This window comes from Lathamus discolor, chromosome 2 (assembly GCF_037157495.1).
Source record: "Lathamus discolor isolate bLatDis1 chromosome 2, bLatDis1.hap1, whole genome shotgun sequence".
Classification (NCBI taxonomy): domain Eukaryota; kingdom Metazoa; phylum Chordata; class Aves; order Psittaciformes; family Psittacidae; genus Lathamus; species Lathamus discolor.
The window spans coordinates 96,569,513-96,582,786 of NC_088885.1; the positions used below are offsets into that span (position 1 = coordinate 96,569,513).

Here is a 13,274-nt window from a genome sequence, read left to right on the forward strand (position 1 = left end):
AAAAATTAAAGAGGGAAAATAACATTATGTATTTTTAAAAACCATTCTCCAGTAATTTTCTTTTAAATTTCTTTCAAGTTTGAGTTGTGCTGGATAGTAATCAAGCTGCATTGGTTCTCACTAGTCCTTTGCCCGAAATTGGTTGGTTGTCATGTATGTTGGACTGTTTTCTGCGAGATATGTGACTCAGTTTGTTCAAGTTTGCAAATGCCATTTGGCATTACTCACTACACTTATTTCAGGCACACAGGGTTTCATAACCACTGGTGAAATATACACTCTTTATTACTCCAGTGCCCTTTTATCACAGAAATTGATACATGTTAAAAAGGAAGATACTCTCCTGAATCACTTAAATAATTGCTACAGTGAGTTATATAAGAACAACAGGATTGATGCTTTTTATCTCATCGCCAATGATGTTTCTGTACATCACACAAACTTTACCTTCAGAACAAAACCAGAAACTCTCATGTTACTGTATCATTTTATAAGGGTTTAGCTAATATAAAATTCTGCTGTTTGTAATAATAAAATACCTCTAACTTAACTTTATAATTACTTTATAATAAAGAGCTAGCATTGCTAATTACAGTACAATGAAATAGTTGAGGTGGAATGGCTTAATGATTTACTCAGTCCAAAATTATTTATAGCAACCTCTCATCTCTAAGCGAAAATAAGAAGATCATATTAATCTAAAAAAGAACTTTTTTTTGGCTTGAAGATATAAAACAATACTGTCCATTCTGGTGACTTAAAACTGATACAGAGAATAAGTCATTCAAGGTGGAGCAGAGCACAGAAGGACAGGAAAGGGCACTGAAGGCAAGACAAGGCAATATAAGAGAAAGCATTACTCTCCAGGATGCACCTGTTCCTTCTATATTAAAGTAAGCAAACATTAAAAGTCAGATTCATGATTCTTCAATTGTCTTTGAAGGGATGTAAGGAAATGCTTAGTAACTACAGGGAGGCTTCTCAATTATTGGATTCAGGTTCCTCAAGACTGGAGACCAGAGAATAATAGGAAGACAGCCATTCTAAATCTTGCCTTTGTTACTGTATCAGTCTTAGTGACCCTGGCCAAGTCCCACCATACATATGGGTCTTGGCTTTATTCCCTTCTCAGGTTCAGCTCCTAAAAGGCTACCTACAAGTTCAAGATGTGTCTGTTTGTACATGGTTACCATCAGTTGCAGTATGTTTAGCTTTGATTTCTGATGATGTAGACATGGTTGAAAATGACAGTTATTTCATATATTCCAAAGAATGATAGAAATCACACCATCTTAAGTTTGACAGTGGTGCGTTATTAGTAAGTGCACTAAAATCTTTCTTAGGGTATGAATTATTTTTATGATTTCAGCCAGAACAATACCAGATTAAGGATGGATTGAAGTCCATGAGAGTGTTTTGCTCATCACAGAATCACAGAATCCCAAGGGTTGGAAGGGACCTCAAAAGATCATCTAGTCCAACCCCCCTGCAAGAGCAGAGTAACCTAAAGTACATCACACAGGAACTTGTCCAGGCGGGCCACACACACTAGACTTGTCTACAGTTCGATTTTCCTCTTCCTAATATGTGTTTATTTAACATTAGACTCAAGGTTCCCATATGCTGGAAGTTTCGATGTTCTGCTGATTAGATATAAGGAAGAAATTGTTTACTGTGAGGGTGAAGGTGATGAGGCAGTGGCACAGGATGCCCAAAGAAACTGTGGCAGTGTTCAAGGCCAGGCTGGATGGGGTTTTGAGCAACCTGGTCTAGTGGGAGGTGTCCCTGCCCATGGCAGGGGGTTGGAACTGGGTAATCTCTTTTGTCAATAGCTTCTCATTAATTCTCATTAATTGCACGTTGAGATCTATCACATAGATTTCAATCAGTCTAAATTTGTTTTACAAATTTTGTGACATACTATTTTTAAATAACAATACTGAGCAGTATTAAGACAAACACTATTGAGAAATCCAAATAGGCTGCATAAAATGTGATTATTCAGTCTTGCAATCTCATTGAAAAAAATATAGCATGTTGAATTATATCACTTTTTCTTTTTTTCTTTTTTTTCTTCTTTTTTTTTTTTTTGTCATTTGTTGCTTCAGTTCATGTATCAGTCATTTCGTTAATTTGCTTAGCATAAAAATTACCGTAATAGCTCCGTAATCACTGAGATATTCTACTTTCTCTTTTCCCATATGGCTTCTTTATATCTTCAGTGGATCTCTGCCAGAATTCCAATAAATACCAACAGATAAGTCCATAAGTCCAGACAACTTCTAAATCAATCCCTAGAAATTCTGCATGCAAGTTACTGGATCTTTCTGTTTACAACAGCTTGTCTTGACAGGGTCTTCAAGAGCTCTCTTATTGCTGAAATAAACTGCATTTTGCTGCTTTGGCAAGGCAAGACGTGAATGGATTGTTCCACCTCTATATAAATATAAGACAAAAATACTCATTAAACATATCTTACCATGCATCATTACTACTGAATTTGTCATCATCCAAGGAATGAATCATTATTAGAATTCCTTTTTTCACATACATTTTTAGAAATCCATATGAATTCTGTTAATGCTGCTAGCCATTCATTTTCTACTATATGTTTAACTTCCGTTTCCACTATCTGTATTTTAGAACTTTAATTCATAATCATTATTATGAATTTCTTCTGTTTAACTTTTGTTGCATTCTGCCTAGTCTTTGGCCAGTTTTATTGCTTGTTTGTTTTAAATTGCATAACAACCAAAACAGCTTTTGAGTAAGTAAAGCTTCTTTACACTTACAAACTTTAGTGTAGATCATTTATAGTACATACCCAAACACCTTTCAGTTGATGTTTAATTTCTTTAGCTAATTAATGCATTCTATATGTAGAAAAATTTGTCTCCAGAATATGTTAAAATTCCTAATTATTTTCTGAAAATAGCTTTGATTTTTAACACGTTTACTTGCATTTTTTCCTAATTCTTTTCATAGAACCACAGAATCCCAGTTTGGAAGGGAGAGACCTCAAGGCTCTTCTGATCCAACTTTTCTTGGGAAATCATGACCCTGACTAGATGTCCCAGCACCCTGTCCAGCTAAATCTTGAACGTATCCAACCCTGGGGAATCCACCACTTCCCTGGGGAGCTCCAATGGCTGATATTTCTCATTGTGAATAATTTTCCTGTGTCCAATTGGGATATCCCCAGGAGTAACTTGTACTCATTATACCTCGCCATTTCCATGTGACTCCTTGTGAAAAGGGAGTCTCCATCTTCTCTGTAGCCACCCTTTAAATACTGGCACATGTTTTTGAGCCTTTTTTTCTCAAGGCTAAACACACCCAGTTCTCTCAGCCTTACCTCACATGGCAGTTCCCCAGTCCTTTGATTGTCTTTGTGGCCCTTCTCTGGACCCTCTCCAGTCTGTCCACATCTTTTTTGTATAGCAGGGACCAAAACAGAAAAGTGTTCCAGGAGCAGCTTTCATGACTGAAAAGAGTACTCAGAAGAAGGGACTGCCTCCTTCTCAATTAATCTGCACTATTCCAACTTACATTTTTGGTGGGTTTAGCACCACCCCATCTGTCCCGTCTTACAGTCATTACAGAGGAAGACAGTTAAACTTGGGATTGAGGAGGGACATGGTAGAGGGGGTAGTTTATAGTGGCACCAGATATTTGTATAACTTTTATAAATCATTGACAGTGTTTTAGCATCCAAAACATAAGTTACCATATGGTTTTGTAGGATAATTTTTTCCCTACTGTGACCATAAGGAAACCTTAAATATATTCTAGAAATATTGCAGATATTGCAGTATTCCCTTACATGTCTCTTGGCATCAATTTTTATATAGCAAAAATAGATTTAAATTATAGCACACTCTTATTTTTATCAGAGATGATCTATCAATTTATGGTGTTGTGATTGTCTGTGGTAATCTTATGCCAGAATAAAGGTATTCCAAATGGATATTTTCTAATAGCCAATTGCATATGTGTTTCAACTTAGTTACTATGATGTGCTTCATGACTAAGAAGGATTTTCATAGATAAAAGTCAAATGCAGTCTAAATAGAAAGAAGGGAAAATATTTTATTAAGCTGTTGATTTGGGAGGCTGAGGTATAATGTCTGGATGTGTGTTAACATGTATAGCTTTTTGCAGTTGTGTTTCCATCTTGCCCTGGCCAGGACTATGCTAAGTGCCCTGCAGCATAAAGGACTTTGCCAGGACCTTTAGAAAGAAAGCTCATCACTCAATAGCTGAATATCACATCTTGTAATTCAAAAATATTTAGCTATTATCCTAATGTTCAATAGAAATATTAAGCTTCCCTTTATTACTGTCTATCCAGAGCAGTTCTGTGAACATGAACTAAATACACAGCTGACTCATACCAGATCAGATAGAAAGTGCTGATGGCTTAACACCAGATTGTACTGACTGTGAAGGTAGAAGACCTAAAAGGATATAGTTTGTCTTTCAGTTTGCTAACCTTACTTGGTGTGCTGGCAATTAAAAAACAAATCACTTCATCTTCCTGAAAACTTCTCAGTATTTTTACTGCCCAATTCTCCAGTGAGCACCTGAAAATCAAAACGTTTTGAATATTCTCTTTGAAAAAATTCTGCAGCTGTTTCGCTGAAATAAAAATATGCCTGTGATGGTCTGGATTTAATGAATGAACATGAGTAGGGAAACCCATAAGTCCAGCTTCACAGTTACTCCAGACTGAGAGGTCTTTACAGGCCAGAGTCCAGAACAGCCTTTGTTCTAAGAGTGACAGGATAGGCAGTGTCCCAGTAATCTAGCTAGAAAAAATAACAAAACCAAGAAACAAAACAAAACAAACAAACAAAAAGCCCATAACAAAACCTGAAATAACAACAACAAACAAAATCCCAAGATATAAGATTGTGAAGTAAAGGCTTGCTTTTGTTCTTTCACACAGAACAGCAAGGCTATGATCCACAGGTCAGCACAGTAAGTGCTATTACAGTACAGTAATTAGTGCAAAGCTGCAGCCTGGTCCAATATATAATCTTTCGAAAACCGTATGCTCTAGATATTGGCAAGCATGACTTCTGACAAGATTGGAAACTTCTCCGCTGGTATTTTTCTGCTCTCGTCTGATATCCTCAGTATAATTTTATTTCTTTTTCTTTTTCCTAATACTGCTCACAACCCACGTTCAAAGTATAAGCAGACATGACATTGAAATGAAACATGTAGACAAAATGCTTTAAAGGCAGTACAGGGCAAGAGGGAATATAGGAAGCTGAATAATTTCCTGCCTGTCATCTCACAGTCTATGCAGCCCAATAGCAAATTAGACACTTGATTGTATTAATGTATGTTGTGGATCAGTAAGCAGCCGTTACTGTGCTTAGCAGTAATTCTGGTGAACAAGATTTAAAATTAACTAGCCAGTAGAGTTCTGAAAAATAGTGTTAAATGCTTTCCAGTACTTCAGCTACAATCACTTCTGTTGTATTCCCAGCTATCGCGGTTTAGTCAGTACAAGATTTAAAAATAATAAAGTTTGCCTGTTAAACTCTATTAATGCATATATTGTATTCTCCATAGTCCTGTTATCCCTCTAAGACTTTAATACAGATTCTTCTTAGTAACCAGATTTGTATCTTTAGTCACAGTGGTACAATCCTGTTGTCTTCAGATACTGTTTTCCCCGAATTCATTCAATGGTTGTCTCACAGCCTGTTTAGGTTCATTGACAGCACAGCCTAAACCCACCATATTGACTGCTACAAAGACAATATTCTAAATCAGTGTAGTGTCAAATGGAAGCTGCCTACTTTCAAAGGTGAAGCAAACCAATCTTTCCTGTACAGTTCACCCCTCCAGAGAAGACCTAAGCCAACATTTTATGATGCTTTCTACATTAGTAAGATGTGTATTTAGTAGACCAAAATGGGAAAAGGTTTGAAGTCAATGACTAACAATGTAGAAAGCCTTCCCAGTTTCATTTTTGATGTGTTCCCAAAGGGAGAATCTCTACTCTGGTGCTAAGAACTAAATCTCAGGCAAAATTTGGAATTGCACCATGCGATCAAAATGACACTGTGCAAGGGTCAGCAGCAGCATCATTGGCTTGAACAAAGATGTCTGCTACTGTATTTTTTTTTTGGGGGGGGGGAGGTGGCGGGGAGGCTAAACTGGTAGGCATACTCTGAGAAGCCTTTACCAGTTTGAACTCCCCAGGAGCAATAGGAAGAGAGACAGCTGCATTGCAAATCCCAGGAGGCAGCCTTAAGTATCAGATAGTCCTTAAATTGCACAGCAATCTCAAGATATAGTTGCCCGCAAGCATAATGACGAGCGTGATTTACATATCTGGGGAAGATTAATGTTTAAGTACCAGGAGTAAAGAGCAGCGGAACTTGGGTACTAAATGCCCATGGTTTGAACTGGAGCTCATGACTTTCATATTCAAAACTTGTCAAGGAATCATGGAAATCTGGACCTTTCACTAACAACGTCTGCATCCTATTCCTTAATTAAGCCATTTTATATATTTTCAGGATTTTTGCTGTCATAAAAGTGAATCTTTTATTTGTGCAGATTGACTGAGCCTCAGGAAAGGGGAAAATAAGAAGGGCATATGGAGGGAAAGAGAAGTGTCATATTCCCTCAGGAAAGCTCTTCCTCAAAGGAGAAATCTTACCAACCCCATGGAGCCCTGCAGGCATTTGTAGCAGGCAAAAAAGGAGCACCTCTGCAATCACCAATATCCTGGCAGGAGGCTGCAGAAAACCCAGCTTTTATCCATGTTTGAGTCTCAAAGATGAGCTGTGACTTTTAGAAAAGGAGAGCTCTCTTCCTGAGGCAAGCATTTTAACAAAAATGCTAATAAAAATTAAAAACAATGCTCTCAGATTTATAGTGCATCATTCTGAGGAAACCCACTTGCTGCAAAAGTCTCTCCCATTCCTTAGTTATCTTGTAAATAAATATCTTCCTTTCATGTGGAAAATACTTAACCGTTTTCCATGCTGTTCTTAATTATAAATGAGAATGGGCCAAACTATAACCTCCACAACACTGTTCAAATGATCTTTTTTCCATTATAATTGATATTTTAGATCACTTTATAACTGCCTCAGCAATAAATTCATGCCCATTATTTGTAATAAATGCTGGCCTCATTTAAGTATGTTGGCTGTATTCCCAGAATAATGCTTTTGGAAGGAAATCTGTTCATACTGGGAGAAGTGGGGGAGAGTGAGGAATGACCTGCAACCCTAAAAATCTCATTAATAATTAACTGTAGCAAGAGAAGATAGAAATCTTGCCATAGGTAATCAAGGTCTCAACCTTTTAAAAACATGATCTAGACATACACAGAAGCATTCCTCTTACCCCTCAAAACAGCTCAGCCCAGACCAACCTGTTTGTCAGTTCAGGTACTGGCAAAGTGTAAGTTTGCAGCACAGCTAAATAGTGAAGGACCAAGAGTGCAGTGAGTGCACAACAGGCAACTGCCGAGTCTGGGAGGAATATGTTTGTATCCTGAAAAAAGGGGTCACTGGTGCAGCCAGGTCAATACAGTGGACAGTTTGCTTCTGCAGGGCTTGTAATGGAGTCTACCTACCTTGATAAACAGCTCACCCACCACAACTGCCTTACTTAAATGGCTCTGAGACCCCTCTCTGCTCCAGCTAGATGTCTACCTTAGCCTCTCAAGATCAGCTCCCTCCCATGCTCCACCTGCAACATCCACTACTTTCCTTCCTGCACTTCTTAGGCTACTCGGAAGGACAGGGGAATAAGCATGGGGCTGGGGTGAGGTGTGACTTCTTGTCCTACTAGAGGAGATAGGTAAAGCAGAAGAGATGGTCCTGCAACAAGGAGGCATGGGAGTGACCTGGGTAGGAAGGGGGCAGGCTGGGAATGGTGCTGAGGAAAACCTGGGTAAGGACTGCAAGGACAGCTGCTGCTGTTGTTCTGGAAAGGGTCACCTCTGCCTATGTATCATGATAAGGATTGTGGTAGAGATGGCAACATTGGCAAGTGGGTGATCGAAAGGCTTGCCTAGACTAGGCAGCATCTCCAGCCTGCCACCCTTCATGGGCTTCCATGCCAGCTCCACTCATGAGCATGTGGCAGGGTAACATATGTGGTGTAGGCAAGAGAATGAAGTAAGGCTTGCAGACAAGCTCAGCAATGGGAGGGCAGGGCTGGCAGTTCAGCAGTAAGTCCTGGTTTGAAGTGCCTGGGTGAGTAGGTAGGTGGCTGCAGCCTGCTAGTTTCTGTGGGAGTGCAAAGCAGCTGAATCACAAATGGTTGGGTTTGTTGCCATTGTCAGCTGAGGTAAAAACTAAGCAAATAATAAAGGAAACTTGCAGTTATTAATGTCTGTTTATTGCTACACTTGAAAGCACATAAAGGCAAAACTGAGCTTGTACAGGAAACATAAATCTGTCAGTTCCCTAACCTCTTGCACTTGACATAGCAACCAGTGTTCTTCTAGTCCAGGTTATTTGCCTTTCCCAAAGGAGAAAAAAAGAGCAGGTAAATCTTTATTAGGCAACTGCAACTAATCCCCAAATGGCATCATCATAAACCTCTGATTTCCTGGATTACAACAGAGGTTGCAGTTGTAGAAAAGAGATTTGCCCACATGGTAGTGGGCAAATGTGATAGCCTGGGAAGAAGGATACCAAGGCAAATGGGAGTGCACCTTTTTCTTTCATCTTCTTGTCTGTCATCATAGAATCATAGAATTGTTAAGACTGGAAAGGACCTTAAAATAATCTAGTTCCAATCACCCTCTGCCATGGGCAGGAACACCACACACTAAACCATGTCACCCAACACTCCATCCAACCCAGACTTGAACACTGCCAGGGTCCCTACAGTGTAATCAGGAAAAGCTAGCAAACACAGAAACGATGTCTTTAATCTTGGTGATGGTCTCTCTCTCTGTCCTTCCCTTCCTTCCAACACCATCTGCTGTCTGACATTCTACCCAGGGCACTATATACTCTTATCATGCTTTGCCTAGACTGTAAGCTGGGTTACCTATTTACAACGTCTTGAGTTCATTTTGGTTCTACCGCATTGCCAAAATTTCTCTGAGGAATGCAAGAGAAAGAAAATAATTGTTTCCAGCAGTTCACGATGTAGAAAAATCTAATTAAATTTCAAGGGATGCAGCTGGCTTCCTTGCAGTAAAGACTTTCCCCTGCTGAACTGCAAAAAGCATATTGCAAATAGCAAAGGATCTAAAATTTAAAAGTACACCAAATAAAAAAGCAAACAAAAAATTGCCACAAGGATGTTTTATGCCAGAAATCATTAGACAACTGCAATTGAAAGGCCATTACCAACTCACACTATAATAAAAGACATTATAATTTCAGTCTGAACAGCTAGGGTGACACTTTCTACATTGTACATTTGTCTCCCATGGGACACATCTTGACACTGCTGTTTATTAATGTAGGTGATAATCATAAAATGAATGACTGGATTGATAAGAGTATATTGAGAACAGCTGCTAAAAATAGCTAAAAGAACAATGCACATTGTATCTTTACTGGAATCCTTGAAAACAAACAGGAAAGACTGTAAAAATTACTGCAAGTGTGATATAATGAAGGCCATAGCATTCAGAGGAATGTGAATCACAATCCCATCGCAACTAATTCTCAGCTTCACTTTATTCTTATGAGAGCAGGAACCTGCCCTAACTGAGCAAAACAAATCACATAGGTTATTAGATACTGGGTAAAAGGTAGGTGTTTATCTCTGTATTGTAATATCGTTTATATTTGTCAAGTTAGAAAACATACCAGTTTTAAATTAATGCTGTTTCTGGATGCCAGCCAATTCTTCTGATAATTATCATCTTTTTTCTTCTTCTTTTACCATTTCAGTTATTCGGGTGCTTCCTAGCCTGGGAGACACGAAATGTCAGCATTCCTGCTTTGAATGACAGCAAGTACATTGGAATGAGTGTATACAACGTGGGAATAATGTGCATTATTGGTGCTGCTGTTTCATTCCTTACTCGAGACCAACCCAATGTGCAGTTCTGCATCGTTGCTTTAGTCATAATATTCTGCAGCACCATTACTCTCTGCCTTGTGTTTGTACCTAAGGTAAGTGAATTTGTTCAGCATGGGTCTGGATTTTTTTCCTTCTGTTTTGTAACTGTGATTTAATATGTAAAAGTTCATTGCCTTTTCAAATATAGGGCATGTGTGTGAATTCTAAACTAAGCCCATCTATAATCTCTTGTCTATGGATCCTGAGAAGAAGAATAAAGTTTCATGAGATTTTGGAGAAAGTGGAATATGCAAAGTTACAGGAATGTGAATACATGTGTTTCTAATGCCCTTATCTTTACTGAATGTATGACTGGGGAAACAAATATTCTTTTCTGTAATTTCAGTAGCCTCTGTTTTTAATTTTTGGGAACTTTTTGTAAAGGGTGATAAGTGGGGATTCAGGAGGGATATGTCCAGTTGTCTGTTCTGCCATGTTTCTTACATACCCTAAACAAGATAATGAAGATCTCTGCTTCTATACCTGGAAAACATTACGAGCTTTTTAGTTCACTGGCATGCTGTAAGGCCAACTATGTTGAAACCTCTAAGGTATCCAAGTACGGTTTTCCTTCAGAGGAAAACTATATGTACACTGCAAATGTTGACACTGACGATATGGTTATTAATACGGAAATGAATGGACTAAGTGAGGCAAAGACTGGGAGGGATAAACTTTCATTTCTTTTTGCTCTTTTGAACTATGAAGATGTGTTTGTTGTGCATTGTTGGAAGAACTGAGAAGATACTTACCCACAGAGGGATGGAACTTGATCATTTCACTTTAGACGTGAGGATGACAGATCTTGTATGAAGGGAAACTGGTTTCTACATAAGCTTACTTTAATAAGGTCTCAAGTTCTGGAGAATGTATTTGATATTTTTAAGTAAAATGTACAATTGTATTAATTTTAAGTGACTTCCATAGACCTAGCTTACTACCCCAGATTAGATGTGTGTACAATTGAGTATACGAAATATTTGCAAGGCAAGAGTCAAGAGGCAGATCCTCGCACCCCTGGAATCTGATAATAGGTTTTCAAAAGATCAGTGATAAAAATGTTGTGACTCCTTAATGGTCCATGTTCAATCATGTATGGAGCAAATTATAGCAAATAAATCTGGTGCTAAATGGCATTCCTTGGTGATGGTTCTAACAGGAGGACCAGGAACTATATGTGCAAAAGGAACAAGTTAATAAATTTATCTCAAAGTTTTCCCTCTGAAAGAAATTAGAGGTACAAACTAGCAACAGAAGCTGACTTCTGATCTGCAAAATAGCAAAATAATTCATTCTCCAGGGCCGACTACCCCGGATGTTTTTACAAGTTCTGCAATTTACTTCTCAAATATTAAAAAGCTGTGCAGACATACATAGTCGTATTTTTATTCTGTATTTTAGGGAAGAATCACAACTTCTTTCTAAATTAAGGGTACACTCACTGTCGTGTCACTCACTGCTACTGCTGAACCCAGGACACTCACAAACACAGCAATGGAGAGTACTTCAAACTACTGCAAGATTTAAGTGTGTAAGCTGCATGAAAATGCATATTAAAACTCTGATGTCAAAAAATACCTCCACAGAATGTCAGAACTCTCTTCAAAGAGATAATAGTATTAATGCTGCGACATGCTCTTCTGCCCCGTTGCTTTCATGCTCCTTTGCCCGCCCTTCTTGTCTCTGCCACAGGCTCTGACATGACTTTTCTGTTTCCTTTTTTAACCCCTTTATCTGCTCTTCTTTTAAACCTCAGTTACCCTGCTCTTATTTTTACTCTCAGTTCTTTCTATCCAAAATACAAGCATGAACCATAGCATTCTAGTGTGAAGTACTTCATCTCATTCTGTGTATTGTCAGGTTTCCAAATGCTCAGCTATTTTGCATTAAAAATGGTCATTGTATAAGCTACAAAAAAAAGAAAAAAAAAGAAGAGTTTGAAGCAGGAGCTGGAATGCAGCACTTCCAATGCTCATGTGAGTGCTTCCACAGCTGGAGAGTTCTTCTCACACTTGTATATTTTGCCCCACATTTCTTCTCGCCATGCTGTGACACAGTTACAGCAGGATGGCTGGCAAGCACTCTCTCCTTCAACCTGCTCCAGCACAGGTTTCACAATAGCCTGCCTGGACCCTGCAGAAGATTACACCTGACAACACCCAAATTGTACATCTAGGTAAGATATCAATGTGACACAGGCACCAAATCTCTCCCCTTAAGAAGTATGTAGTCAATTATTATGATTTTGGAGACAAGGAGATTGCTGGTGCAATGCTAAAGTCTGTGGCTCATCAAGTGTGGGAGATGATAATGAATCTAGGAAGACTGCACTTTTCATTTGTTAAACTGTGGCCAGAGAGATGCAAGCAGTAATGTTGCTTTGGGGCAGCTGAGTTAATTCTCTGCTATACAGAGTAAAATGTATTCCTTCTAACTTTTCTTCAGCTGTCTCCTGGGTCAGCAGTGCTGGCATTTAATTTTGTCCCACAGCCCTTACAGGAATCTGACTAGGCAACTATTCAGTAATGTAAGCAAACTAAGGAACGAAACATGGCATTTTCCCCTTTCTTCTTGTCAGCTGTACTAATCTTATTTACTTATAACATGGCAGTTACTGTGCTTCTCCAGTTAAATGTTCGCCTCATTCACTGATGTTTTGTTCAGCACCAAATTCCTCAGAAAAACGTGAGGAAAATCCCATAACAGAGTAAACTAGATCGGAGGAAAAATGTTCATTGCTTTTTCCATGTAAGGTATCCTCAAATACAAATGATAGCCATTATACTGCATCTCACTTACAGTCACTGAGTAACTGTAAATATTCTAATTGTCTGATCAAAAAAATGTCCAAATATTTTTTAAACTATTACAGATTTCTGGGTTCAAGGATATCTTGCAGAAGTAATCTGCAGAATTCAAACATGCATTATATATATTTTTCTGGTTAGAAGTTAATTAGGTCTAATTACCTTTTTAAGGGCCAACATGCCTATAGTATTTTTCCAAAGAATCTTTATTTCACTACTTGATCAAAAGTTAGGTCCTTATTTCATGCCACTGCAGATGCAGAACAGTTTCATGCTCTGAGGAACAGGAGGAACCAGTTCCAAAATGGGGCTATACCACAAAATCTGGCTGTGCTTACAGAAAGATTGTCCTATCTCTCTTTCCAGAAAACTCCACACCTTTGAATTTATGATGCCATG

The 13,274-nt window shown here is 38.5% G+C and overlaps 1 protein-coding gene across 1 annotated transcript in view; it reads left to right on the forward strand.

Moving 5' to 3' along the window:
* The window catches only part of GABBR2 (gamma-aminobutyric acid type B receptor subunit 2), a 449,684-nt gene that overhangs the window by 414,489 nt on the left and 21,921 nt on the right, over positions 1 to 13,274 (forward strand). Inside the window, exon 15 of the mRNA XM_065669323.1 lies at positions 9,897 to 10,121. Coding sequence (XP_065525395.1) covers positions 9,897 to 10,121 — 225 coding nt within the window. The remainder of the gene's footprint in view (positions 1 to 9,896; positions 10,122 to 13,274) is intronic.